Genomic DNA, 13639 nt, shown 5'->3' with positions numbered 1-13639 from the left:
AAAGATGGACTTTAATGTTATATTTTAAATTACCCTCCATCAGCTAAAATCAAGATGATTTAAATGAACTTGTTAAAATCTATCCCAAATCGATTTGATGCGCGCTCCCGTTCAGCTGAAATCAAAAAGAGTGTATTCAATGCTGAAGTGGAGAACTGCTTTCTCCAGTGATTTTCCCCGGATTCTCCATTTTACATTTGTCATCTTTTTCTGGAGAACTGGAATGTGATCTTTGAAAATAAAGCCTTTTTTATTTTTATTTTGGTGTCAAAAAATCAGATTTTTTTTTCTGTGAAGGGGCATGCTATTTTTATTCATGTGCTTGCAGCACATGAATATATTTTAATTTTTTTTTTTAAACAATACAGGTTGAGTATCCCCTATCCGTGCATCCCCTATCCGAATTATTCCAAAAACCGTGGTTTTTGGAATCATTCGAATTTTTTTTTTTTTTTAACCCCCCCTAACCCTCTTTTCATACTTCCCAAGTCCCAGGGCGTCCACAGCAGGCCTCCGGCATCTTCTCCAGGGTCTCCAGCGGTCCCAGGAATGCATTGCGCGAGTGTGCGCGCGCGCCGGTGACGTCACCGGTGCGCGCGCACACTCGTGCAATCCATTCCTGGGACCGCTGGAGACCAGAAGAAGATGCCGGAGGCCTGCTGTGGACGCCCGGGGACTGCGCGGACACCGAGGGACCACCGGACACCTTCAGGGGACAGGTAAGTATGGCTACAAAAATTTATTCCAAAAACCGGAAAATTCCCCTATCCGGAATGCTCGTGGTCCCGAGCATTTCGGATAGGGGATACTCAACCTGTATATATATATATTTTTTTTATACACATTCACCAGCAGGGGGCCGAGCCGGGAGCCGCTCATTAATATTCATATATTCACTGCACACTCGTCCCGATCATTACACATGCACGATCGGGACCAGTGTGAAGCGGCTCCCTAACAAAGCCCCCTGCCAGCTCTGGGGGCTCTCCCTCTGTCCCCCAAAGCCCTCCTTCACCCCCGCAGTGTCCGGCGCAGGCAGGGGGGCTTCCATCTCCCTGCCTGCAGCCGTTCCCCAGCTCCCCGGCGGCATTCGCCGGGGGGGTTAAAATTCGCCACCAGGGGCAGAGAGCCCCTGAGGCGTTGAATAGGGAGAACGGGCGGGATGCCCGGTGAATCTCCCTACAGGGAGAATTGGGAGAAAGTGCAGCGAATCCTACACAGGATTCGCTGCAGCTCCCCAGAGCAAACATTGAATACCTGCCTATATAGTGCAGATTGAATGCAGATAGCATGAATTATATTTAAATAGTACAGAGTTAGCAAAGACTGCATAGCAATCAAATCCTCGAACAGCAAAGGTATCTTTAGAGATACACACTTCTCATTTGACTTTCATTCTATTTTCATTTAAAAAACTAAACGTAAATAAATGTTGGAATTAGTAAACTGTTGTTCCCCTTCTCCAATTGCAAACCCACCAGTTTGTCCTGGTTTGTACACAGCTTTGTCTGTCTGGACCAGTGTACTGGTTCTTTCCTTCTTCACAATAACTTTACTGCTTTCGGAAACAACCTCTTTTGCATTTTCAATGGAGATTGTCAGTGTTCCGACCTGGTCCGTGCCTTCATATGGATGAGGAACCTATAACAATGAATCGAGAGGTATTGTTATGAATTTGCCAGAACATGAACTGTCTGAAAAATACCATGACTATAAAAAATATCTAATCACTTTGGGAATTTCCTTGTTTTTTTGTGTTTTATTTAATTAAATCCAAGGTTCTAGGATTTTTACCCTTGAATTACTGTACATAAACTATTCTGTAATTTCAAATATAAATAACTATATATACAAATATTAAACAGGCAATAATTGATTTTTACATCTTTTATTAAGTTGTACCTGAATAAATCCTGCTTCACTCAATTGTTTTTAACAGGCATTTCATTAATTGATTGCTGTTCAGTGGATTCAATTAACCTTCCTAGGGTGTTCGGGTCTTTTTTGACCCATATCAAATTTATTTCTTTTAGATCTATTATATTTTTTTGGAATTTTTCAAAAATATTTAGTGACTTTGTTTCCATAGTCAAAGTAAATGTTCAGTTATGTGTAAATTTTTATTTCAAATGGTAGTTTTTGCACAGTAAAAATTCTAACATCAGTCGTTCGGGTCAATTTTGACCTGTGTTAAATTTTCAGTGCATAGGATGTATGAGTACCGCAATTTTCAATATAATATTCATTTCTATTGCTGTGACAACGCATTCGTGCTCTTGTTCTTTTCCGTGTATGATATTTTTTCCTGTTGTATTTAATAGAACAATTTACAGACTAACGAATTTACAACTTTTATATGACTTCCCTTCAATGTTTGTTGAAACGTCTAAAATTGATGGATGTGAACTAATTATTCCAAAAATATTTTGTCTGTATTGTGTAATTTTAGTTTAGAAAATTAACGAATAATATACTCAAGTGCAAAATTTTCTTGTTCTTTTAATAGAATGTAAAATAAGAGTGGTTCATTAAAGTCATACTCCCTTATGGTTATGAAATCTTACCTGTAAGGCGATGTTAAATGATAGACAAATACATAAAAAAGGAAAAGAAAAACCAATAACTAAATAAATAATGAAATTACTAATATGAAATAAAACGTAATTCCATTACATTAAATCGGATGTGTTTAAGCTCTGATCCAATCTGATCTGCATTGAATAAGAGCCCCTAGATCGCTAGTTCTGCACTAAGGATCTATCAGGGTCGGAGTCTTGGCTGGGATTGCATCATGGGATATATTTTGCATGCAAAAGGACAAGATGCAATATGTCTCATGTGATACTGCCACCTGAGAAGCTCCCGGGCAGTTCAAGGGAAATCTAATGTTACTTGTAGAAGTCGCAAAAGTGTATGGCCAGCTTAAGATTTGTTAAAAAAAAAAAATATTATATAGTATTGTATGTGAATTTCTGTAATAAAAAAAAATGAAATCGTTTTAATTCCATCTCAGATGACTCTACAAACATCAGAATGTGTGTATAAAAAAAAAAAAAACTGGAATAGATGGCCTATCAGGCGCTGGATATGTAGTTCATCAATCCAAATGCTGTGTCACTTTCCCAATGCATAATGATGTTTCATGCAAAAAAGAAACTATCAACTATAGTGAAGCACAGCATACAATTTTTTAATTCAGAAGATAAAATAAATATTAAAATATGTATCTCAAATAGCACATGGGGTACATTGCTATAGATCAGGGGTGAGGAACCTCAGGCCCAGGGGCCATATGCGGCCCCCGTAGCCATTCTAAGTGGTCCACCCACCCGCCCGGCGGCTTTGCCAGGAGTCAAGTACAGGGGAATTCTCGCGAGAGGTCAGTAGTTCTCATGAGATTCCTCTTAATCAACAGTAGCCGGAGACTGTCAGTCCTATTCAGTGGCAGCTGCCGGAGCGTGGGACGGCTGCTGCAGTACAATTTGTAAGAGAAAATTTTACATATGGCCCCCGAAGGATTTTTTCCCCATACAAACAGCCCTTGGCACAAAAAAGGTTCCCCATCCCCTGCTATAGATCATATGCCAAAGTGGTGGTGGAATAATTACCAGATCGGTAGAGAACTGAAATCAAACAGTTCTAAAAGGCATGAGTTATAAGCCAAGGTCCTGGTCACCCTGTCTTGCTCACAGATGTAATCTCCTGATCCGGATATTTTGGTTCCAACCTTCGTATGGCAAGGTTTGCAGACAGTATCTACACGTTTCTTCCATCCCCGGGGACTTTATCAAGGTTAATCACCCTGTACCCTCTACATCACTAGACCAGGGTGAGAATCAGGCAAGAGACTGAGGCTGATATGGCTGAGCTGGCCATGCGCCTAACCAAGCAGCATCGTGTGCAATGTAACAATTTGCACTGTCACCCAGGTTTGTAAGAAGGTACAATTCCTAAGGCCTTAGAAACTTGTTCACATTTGAACGCACTTGCCTACGCAGCTGCAATGTATTTACTAATCACCGTAAGTGAAGAGGTTACCCTGAAAAAATTTAGATGCCAAGATTGCCTGGCCGCGGCCATGTCCGTGATGTCTGAAATCAACTGCGGGAATGAAGATGGGGTTGTTCACTGGGATTTATATAGAGCCCAGATCTTGTGAGAATCCGACAACGGGAAGATCACATTCGGCCTCATTCTGGATCCGGAAAAATGACGCAAAGGTTCTAACTGCTCGGATGTCTCTTCAGATCAGGTCAGTTTGGTGGGGTTCGCTTTTATAGGAACCGAACCCACTCATCTCTATTGCATACAAACATAAGGTAGGTCCTTGATGGCTAACCTTAACACTCCAGCTGTTGTTGAACTACACATCCCAGCATGTTCTGCTTCAGTTTTGCTATTTGGCCATGCTAAATCTGAAGCAGAGCATGCTGGGATGTGTAGTTCAACAACAGCTGGAGTGTCAAGGTTAGCCATCAAGGAGCTAGATCCTCAGATCACTACAATCCTGTTGGCATGCTGCCAGAGTGTGAAGACGTGCCATACAGCGTGATAGAGGTGCTAGAGTCAGAAGTTGTTACCCATGGTGCATACACTCTAATGCATACTTGCCGACTTTGGCATACTCCTTTCCGGGAGAAGCCCGGAGAGGAGTGAAAGGGGGCGGGTAGAGGCTTTGTTTTGGGGGTGGGGCACGGGTGATGTCATCAAGCCCTGCCCCCATGACGGGCTGAAGCCTCAATTTGCGGGTCCGTGGGTGGGGGGAGGGGCTAAAAATGACGCGAAATGACGCGAATTGCGTCATTTAGCCCCGCACCCTCCCAACGGACCCGCGAAAGTCATAGTTTTTAGACCGCGGGGAGAGGGGGAGCCGGGGCTGTAGGGAAATGAGGGAGACTTGCCGCCTTCCCGGGGGACCGGGAGGGGGACCCGGTTTGCGGGACCCTCCCGGCCATTCCGGGAGGGTAGGCAAGTATGCTCTAATGTGCTGAAACCCCTAATCATCCATATATGATATGAGCACAGGTGGCAGCAATCCAGTATAATAGTGCAGCCATATATCCTGCACCATATGTTGCAAAATGATAAAAACTCATCTGTATGTAGCAAAAAAATTATATTTTATAGAGTTAAAAAGGAATCAGTCAGCCTCAGTGCAGGACTGGAGGACAAGATGGTCCATTCACTTCTTTATTCAGAATTTACCTTGAGTGGAACACAATTGAATACGGAGTCCTCTTGGAAGTTCCTGTCTATGAGTGTTGTGTTCTGATCACCAAGGGTTAGGGACAGCCGCACCCTGCTCTCTCCCTGAGCTCCCTCCAGGTGTATACAGACATGTTCTGGATGTTGGGAGCGAAACTCAGAGGGGAAGATGACAGCGTAATGCCTGAGGATGATACATACAAAGAGTAGGTTACACAAACGGTATTTGGCGGTGTTATACATAAGGAACTAAATGATTATTATGATCAAAAATGAGAACATGTGCAAGGACAATAGCAAACTGATAGCTTAGAATCATCACAATAAACAATACTGCCTCTAAATTTCAAAAAGTATAACTATTTTTTTAAATTATTCTCCCGATGTTCCATTGTATCTCACTACTGAATGTCAGTTCCCCATATATTGTCACTACTGAATGTCAGTTCCCCATATATTGTCACTACTGAATGTCAGTTCCCCATATATTGTCACTACTGAATGTCAGTTCCCCATATTGTCACTACTGAATGTCAGTTCCCCATATATTGTCACTACTGAATGTCAGTTCCACATATATTGTCACTACTGAATGTCAGTTCCCCATATATTGTCACTACTGAATGTCAGTTCCCCATATATTGTCACTACTGAATGTCCGTTCCCCATATATTGTCACTACTGAATGTCAGTTCCCCATATATTGTCACTACTGAATGTCCGTTCCCCATATATTGTCACTACTGAATGTCAGTTCCCCATATATTGTCACTACTGAATGTCCGTTCCCCATATATTGTCACTACTGAATGTCAGTTCCCCATATATTGTCACTACTGAATGTCAGTTCCCCATATATTGTCACTACTGAATGTCAGTTCCCCATATATTGTCACTACTGAATGTCAGTTCCCCATATTGTCACTACTGAATGTCAGTTCCCCATATATTGTTACTACTGAATGTCAGTTCCCCATATATTAAACAGTCTTATAAAGATATTCACAAACACACAGTATGTGTAAAAGTCTCAGGTGATACTGTAAGATATTTTATATCATGTGGTGCTTTTGAAGTTATGATGTCACACAGGGGCGCATTAACAGAGAAGGGTGATGGGTGCTGTGCTGGGAGAGAGGTACTGAATCAGACACTTTTTATACAAGATCCCCTGGCCAAATCATTATCACCCTGGTCAGCTGGTCAGCCCTGGCTGGTGTGCCAAAAAAAGGGTTTCATCCCCCCAGGCTTCTCCTGTCCAGGGCTGAAAATAAAGAAAATAACACTGGGTTTTCCTGGTGAACTATCTTGTGGGGGAGAGGGTGAGGAGGAAGGGGGCAGGATGTTTGGGGCAGTGGCAGTTCCTACATGACCTTAGGGGGGGTGGAGGTGTTTGCAGTGCTGGAAGGCCTGCCCCGCCCAGGGCCCTGGTACCTGTACAATGCAATTGACGGGTACTTGACCTAGCTCTTGTACAGTATTGGCGACAGTACTGCCCATGCACATACCCCAGCTTCTATGAACTGCATTGGTTGCAGCCCATAGAAGCCAGGTATATCTTCACAGTAAGGCAGGGAGTGGCTTCCTACAGGAAACCAGCTTTCTGCCTATCTCAGCCTGGACTGGCAGTCCTGGAGGGATGAAACATCTCCATGGGACTGCCTTTACAGCTGGTGACTAGCAGGTAGGACTTCCAATATGAAGTCAATGCCAGTCAACATGAAGCCAGGACAGTCCCATGGAGTGCATCTGACTTCACTAAGGCTGATCAAATTGGTGTATTTTACTCAGGGGCCAGTCCTGCAGCTCAAAGGAAAAATCCACCACTGGTTGAAGGACATTCTGGCACTGCTGTTCTGCACAGCAGCAGTGAAAGTATGTGGTTCCCAGTCAGTGTTGGGAGAGGTAGAGGGCAGCACAGCAGCTGTTGAAATTCTTGGCTTACTCCCAGCATGATTTGAAAAATAAAAAAATAAAATCACACTTCAGTGGGCGTGGCCTACCAAATATGTGTCCACCCCCCATTTCATCAAAAAGTTGAGAGATATCCCAAATGGGGCTGTACGGCATGACTACAGTAAAGGTGTATGAGCACATATCTGTATATTGCCACTGAAAAAAGTTATGTATCACCGCGCTTTTTGTTTCAGCTGCTCCTCTATGGGTTATAGAATTTGTAAGAGGGGAGAAGGGAGCGCTTGTGCTATGAACAATAATAAACAAAAATAAAAATGAAAATAAAAATAAATATGAACAATGATGTGCTTGCCTGTGGAAAAAACGGGGGGTAGGGGGGAGGGGGGGGGGATAGAGTAGTTGTATAAAATACTTGGGCTTTAAAAAGCCTTTTGTTTGCTTACAGCCCTTACATGGCTTGTTTTGAGAGGATGCGGGCAGGCGGTTTCCGGGGACACGCAGTTACGGCGTCTGGCTACTCTTTCCCTACAATACCTTGGTATCTTCTTCTTGGGTCAGTGCAGCGTCCGTCTGATGTTGTTTTCTGCGTCTTCCGTCTCCCTGTTGCCGCGATGCTCGATAAATTTCTGCAACCCTGAGCAGGGTATTTTTGAGCATTTCTTGCAGTGTGGTGGGAAACTTCTACCACACTGCAAGAAATGCTCAAAAATACCCTGCTCAGGGTTGCAGAAATTTATCGAGCATCGCGGCAACAGGGAGACGGAAGACGCAGAAAACAACATCAGACGGACGCTGCACTGACCCAAGAAGAAGATACCAAGGTATTGTAGGGAAAGTGTAGCCAGACGCCGTAACTGCGTGTCCCCGGAAACCGCCTGCCCGCATCCTCTCAAAACAAGCCACGAAAGGGCTGTAAGCAAACAACAGGCTTTTTAAAGCCCAAGTATTTTATACAACTACCCTATCCTTCCCTCCCCCCCCCCCCCCGTTTTTTCCACAGGCAAGCACATCATTGTTCATATTTATTTTTATTTTCATTTTTATTTTTGTTTATTATTGTTCATAGCACAAGCGCTCCCTTCTCCCCTCTTACATATTGCCACTGAAGACTGTCAAATATTTTTGTCTCCTTCAAGAATGTTGATTTGGTTTTATTAAATTCCAGTATACAATTATAGCTTTATAGAATAATGTGGGACTCAACAGTGAAGGGAAGCGGTCATCTAGTATAAAAATCAATTATGTTTATCGGCATTGGGGTTACAGTAGCCTTCTGATAAGAGCGGCACATGTCTGCATAGTTCAGCCAGGGACACTCCTATACCAGAGAATGGCAGAAAGTAACGTGTGACAGTGATAGGTGTAGATTTAGGGGGAAGGAGGAGGGGTGTGGATTAGCTCATAAACAATGTCTAGGTAGATAGTCAATAGGTCAACAACAAAAGGTCGACGCATGCTAGCTTGATTGTCATATGGTCAACATGCAGTAGGTCGACAGCGTCAAAAGTTCAACAAGCAAAATGTCAACATGGAAAATTTTCGACACATGAAATGAGTTTTTCAGGTTTCTTGTGTCATTCTCATCACCTGAGCATGTCACTTTGTTCCCCATGCATCCTGGATGTTAAAGCATGGAAAAGTTCAAAAAAATAAAATAAAAAACTCCAGTTGACCTTTGCATGTGTCGGCCATTGTTGACTTTCTGCTTATGTTAACCTTTTGTCAATGTTGACTGTCTAAGCAGACATGGGGCTAGATTCTCTAAGCTTCAAAAGTGATAAAATGGAGAGTGATAAACAGCCAGCCATTCATCTCCTACCTGCCATGCCACAGACTGTGTTTGAAAAATGTCAGGCAGGAGCTGATTGGCTGGCTGTTTATCACTCTCCATTTTATCACTTTTGAAGCTTAGAAAATCTGGCCCCAAGTCTTTGAGCAATCTGGGCTGCCTGGAGTTTTGCAATAGCAATGGGGTGGGCGCAAGTCCAAAAAGCAATGTTAATAACTGGTAACGTAAAATGAGCGGGCGTGATGGACTTCCAAAGCAGACACATGTATTTCTTCAGCATACACGGTGCTTTCTCACATTGGGGTAGATGCACTAAGCCTTGGAAAGCGATAAAGTGGAGAGAGACAAACTATCACCCAATCAGTGCCTGTGATTATTCAAAAACAGCCTGTAAAATGATTGGATTGGCTGGTACTTTATCTCTCTGTACTTCATCACTCCTCAAGGCTTAGCACATCTCCCTATTTATCATAACTAATTATTTTGCTGCAGCCATGTGGAAAGAAGGTGCGTATGCGCTATATATTCAGCCTTAATTGCTACTTATGGTTCTCAACCATATAGGGCTATTTGACACGCTCCGGCTCCTGCCAGGCGGCGATCCCCGCACGGCCAAGAAGCCGTGCCGCGCTCAGGAGTTTACAATGGAGGGGATGGCCACAGCCCGGCAGCCGTCCCTTCCAGTGGTGGGATCTGGCTGCAACCAGACGGCCGGGCCGTGGCCGTCCCATGTGAATGGACACATTTGTGTCCATTAACTTCTGTGTGCGGCACGGCTTCCTGGCCGTGCGGGTTTTCGCCGCCCGGCAAGAGCCGGAGTGTGTGAAATAGCCCATACACTGGAATATATCTGAGATACACAAGGAACTATTTTATCCTTCACTTCTCTTTTCTGAGCATGTATCTCATCACACACTCGTAGGGCCAAATGTAAAAGGGTGCGAGAATCAAAAATTGAGAGATTTTGGGAGAGTTTTCCCATTTTTTAAAGCGCCAATCATGTACACTGAAAAACCAGGTTGATTTTGCATTGTAAATGATTGCCGCTTTAAAAAATTTGGGAAAACTCTCAAATTCTCACACTTTCTGATCTCTCACCTTATTACATTTGGCCCGTAAACTGATTTCTCTGATGCTGCTGTTATCAGAATATTTTTTTCTGAGTAATATTAGACAGTATTTGAATACTACAGCATGATCATTCTTGCATTCTTCCATTTCCGTTGTTCTTTAATTAAAAATATACAGCATCATTTTTTAATATTTATTTTCAGTGTGGCTTTTTATCCTAAATAGCTTATTCCAGAGATTAATTTCTGTAGCTTCAATACTATCTAAACTGCTTGGAATAAATCGCTGTAAATTTACAGTTTTACTAATTTCTTCCAAACGGTAAATCCAATTAGGTGCGATATGGGAGTTGTCATTTTCACTGAAAAGTTGCAATGCAAATTCATTTTGCAATCCCACTACAAACCCACATTGAAGTAGCAGATTTTTTGTTGCAAAACCCTGAGAATAAGGGACGGTAGAGAAGATGTTTATTCTAAGGTCAAAATATCCAGACCTAATTTAGAACCTCTTGGGACCCCCCCTCCCCCCCTTAATGACTACTTAGGCATATGGAAGTTTTAAATTAGGCCAATAAATATCATTTTCTTGTAAAATAAATAAATGGCCTCAAATTACCCCCCAATTTTACTTTTGTTCTAGATTATGCACCCTACATTTAATGAAAGCATTTATTTAGCCACATTGCATACAGTAGTGTAAAAATTTTGCAACCCCTGGGGCCAAATGTATAGGGTGTGAGAACCATAAAGTGAGAGGTTTTGGTAGTGTTTTCCCAAATTATGAAAGCAGAAATTATTTACATGGCAAAATCAACCTGTTTTTTTTCAGTGTAAATGATTGCCCCTTTAAAAAAAAATGGAAAAACTCTACCAAAATCTAGGGTAGAGGGCCCTGCTCGGAGGAGCTTACAATCTAGTGATCTGTATATAAATATTACTCACAGTTTTGCTTCCAGCATCCAAGAGATCTGCAGTAGGATGAGCCCTACAAACAAGGTGTAGGACCCCATGTCTCAGGACTACAGGACAGATTGCGATTGTGAGCTGTTGTATTATTACTGCATGTTATATTATCACCAAACAGCAGTAGCAGTACACAATATGGACATTGAACACAGCAGAACAAATATTTCAGCAATGTTTGATTATCTCTCAGTGTTTGGATGTGCAGTGGATTTCAACATCGCTAATCAAATGATTTTTTGTTAAGGTTAAAGTTGGGTGACTTTAGGCAGGAGTTGTTTCAGGCAAAGCGCCGTAAAGTTAGCTTGTAACTTGGTTTATGCTGAAACATAAAATGTTTCAAGCTTAACGTTTAAATCCTTTTATTTATTTATTTATAGTTTCTTATATAGAGCAGCATATTCCGTTGCGCTTTACAATTGGAAACAACAATTTTACACCTTTCAACGTCTTATGGGGCCTACACACTGGGTGATTTCAGGGCATTTTCTAAGCAATCTGTCTAGATTGCTTAGAAAATGCCCCTACATTGCTCCGTGTGTAGGGCCCATAGCAATAGCGATGTGCCGCACTGCACGCCGCTAACGCCCAGCGATTAAGATCCAGCATGCTGGATAAATCTAGTTAATCACCGGTCAGGGCCAATGTTCTCACCGGAGAACACTGACCCTGACAGATCGTATCTTGCTGACCGATCGGAGTGATCGCTCAGATCGCTCAACAACATCTCACCGTGTGTAGGCCCCTTTACATCTTTAAGTTTCCAATGTCTTTGTGAATATTTTATTAAGGACTATGGGGGATTTTAATCAAAGCTTGTAGAAAGATAAAATAATTAGCTCCTAATTGTTATTTTTTAATTGCAGCCTGTAAAGTGACAGTTTAGCTGGGGCAAGCGGCTGACATCACACGATGCCAGCAACCGCCCAGGGCCGTATTTCTCACTAGGCCCGTGCTGGGGGCGGCAAGCAGCGGCGTGATTTTTCTTTTAAAAATGTTGTTGCGCCGTGCAAATAATGTGGTGCCTAGGGGCGGTTTGACATCGAAACCTGCCCCTGCGTCTGCCCCTGCGCCCGCCCCCTTTTCAGTGGATAGCGGCTGTAATAAAAGTCAGTTCAGACTGACTTTTATTACAGAAGGCAGGAGATATCATTTGATGGTGAGCAAACGTTGAATTATTTCTCCTGCTAGCGGCGGCATGCAAGGGGATCTGTTAGGGAACACATCCCCTTGCATGCTAGTGAAGGCATTCGGGTGCCGGGGGAGTGTACGTTCAGCATTAAGGTGCTCGCTAGTCACCGAAAATACACTGGCTCGCAAGCCAACCTGAATCAAGCCCTTGATCGCATATATATATATATATATATATATATATATATATATATATATATATATATATATATATATATATATATATATATACACATACACACAGTATATATATACCTTGTCTTTGCAGCCTGGCACTCTTCCTGCTAATTCACCATACCCCGGTGTCCATCCACAAAAATGTCCAATGTACTGCAAGAAGGAGGCACTCAGAGGATTTTCAAAAAACGTATATTAGGGTGAAACGATAGACCAACGTTTCAGGGCTCAATACGCCCCTTTGTCAAGGTCAACAAGTGAAAAACCTTGACCTTGACAAAGCTACCAGCCAATCTGCTCACAACTGCCGCATTACAGGCTGTGTTTGAAAAAATGGCATTTGGAGGCCTATGGGCTGGAGGTTTATCACTAGAGACAGGATTTTATGCAACATAAAAAGCTTGAAATATGCATAAAAATTCTTGAAATATGCATGAAAAGTGTTCAAATATGCTACATTAAATAATAATTTTTTTTATTTAGTAGCAATTAGTAGGCAGTAGAATAACATATTGAAAATGAACAATTATGCTGCTTTCCCACTGTAGACCAGTTTAAAGTACTGGTAATCTTAAATGGTATTTAAAACGGTATCAGCATTCCCACTGCAGCAGATTACCGTTTTAAATACCATATAAGTACCATTCCCATTGCAGTGAAAAGTGTAAAATGTAGAGTGCCTAACCCCCCCCCCAGTGTAAAGAGTGCCTAATCCCCCCCCCACCCCCAAGTGCAAAGAGTGCCTAACCCCCGTACCTGCCCTGTGCCCCCACCTCCCCTCCCCTTCTACTTACCTGCACGATGATGCAGGGCAGTGGGGAGGCAGCGGGGGTCCATGCAGGGTCCAGGCAGTCGCAGTGCCTGATGAGAACTAGTAATTCTCACTTTGCGCATATGTAATGAGTGCACATGCATACTAATGAGCCGCTAATTACATATGCGCATATGCTCTTTATTATGCACTACTAGGTCTCATCAGGCACTGGGACTGCCTGGAGGCTAAATAACGTTTAAGAGGCATTTTAACGTGTAGGACTCTGCTTTAAAAACGGGTTGAAATACCATTTAACTTTAAACGGTATTTAAACTCTGTCACTTTCCCACTGCAGCCTTAAAACGGTAAATTGCGCTGAAAATCGTCAATTTACCGTTTTTTAGCTGCAGTGGGAAAGGGGCATAATTTAACATTATGTTACTCTTGAAAACGTAAACAATCGGGTACTGTTCCAAATGTTCTGTAGTAAGATTCTGTCTTCTTCAGTCACTCAAAATATTTTTATAAGTGGAAAAAAGACCATTCCACATCCACTGAGGAACAGTAACT

The 13639-nt window shown here is 42.5% G+C and overlaps 1 protein-coding gene across 2 annotated transcripts in view; it reads right to left on the bottom strand.

Annotated features, from left to right (window-relative positions):
* LOC146009244 (alpha-2-macroglobulin-like protein 1) overlaps positions 1–11084 on the bottom strand; it is a 120376-nt gene extending 109292 nt beyond the window's left edge. For both annotated transcript variants that reach the window (XM_083149408.1, XM_083149410.1), the window contains exons 1-3: positions 10927–11084; positions 5206–5389; positions 1479–1641 (exon numbers count right to left, since the gene is read on the bottom strand). In XM_083149408.1, coding sequence (XP_083005534.1) covers positions 1479–1641; positions 5206–5389; positions 10927–10994 — 415 coding nt within the window. In that variant the 5' untranslated portion in view covers positions 10995–11084. The remainder of the gene's footprint in view (positions 1–1478; positions 1642–5205; positions 5390–10926) is intronic.
* Between the last annotated feature and the right edge of the window lie 2555 nt (positions 11085–13639).

This window comes from Crinia signifera, chromosome 6 (assembly GCF_055691185.1).
Source record: "Crinia signifera chromosome 6, ASM5569118v1, whole genome shotgun sequence".
In the NCBI taxonomy this organism is placed as follows: Eukaryota; Metazoa; Chordata; class Amphibia; order Anura; family Myobatrachidae; genus Crinia; species Crinia signifera.
Note: the sequence above shows the minus strand (reverse complement) of the source record. Positions and strands in the feature narration are given on the sequence as shown.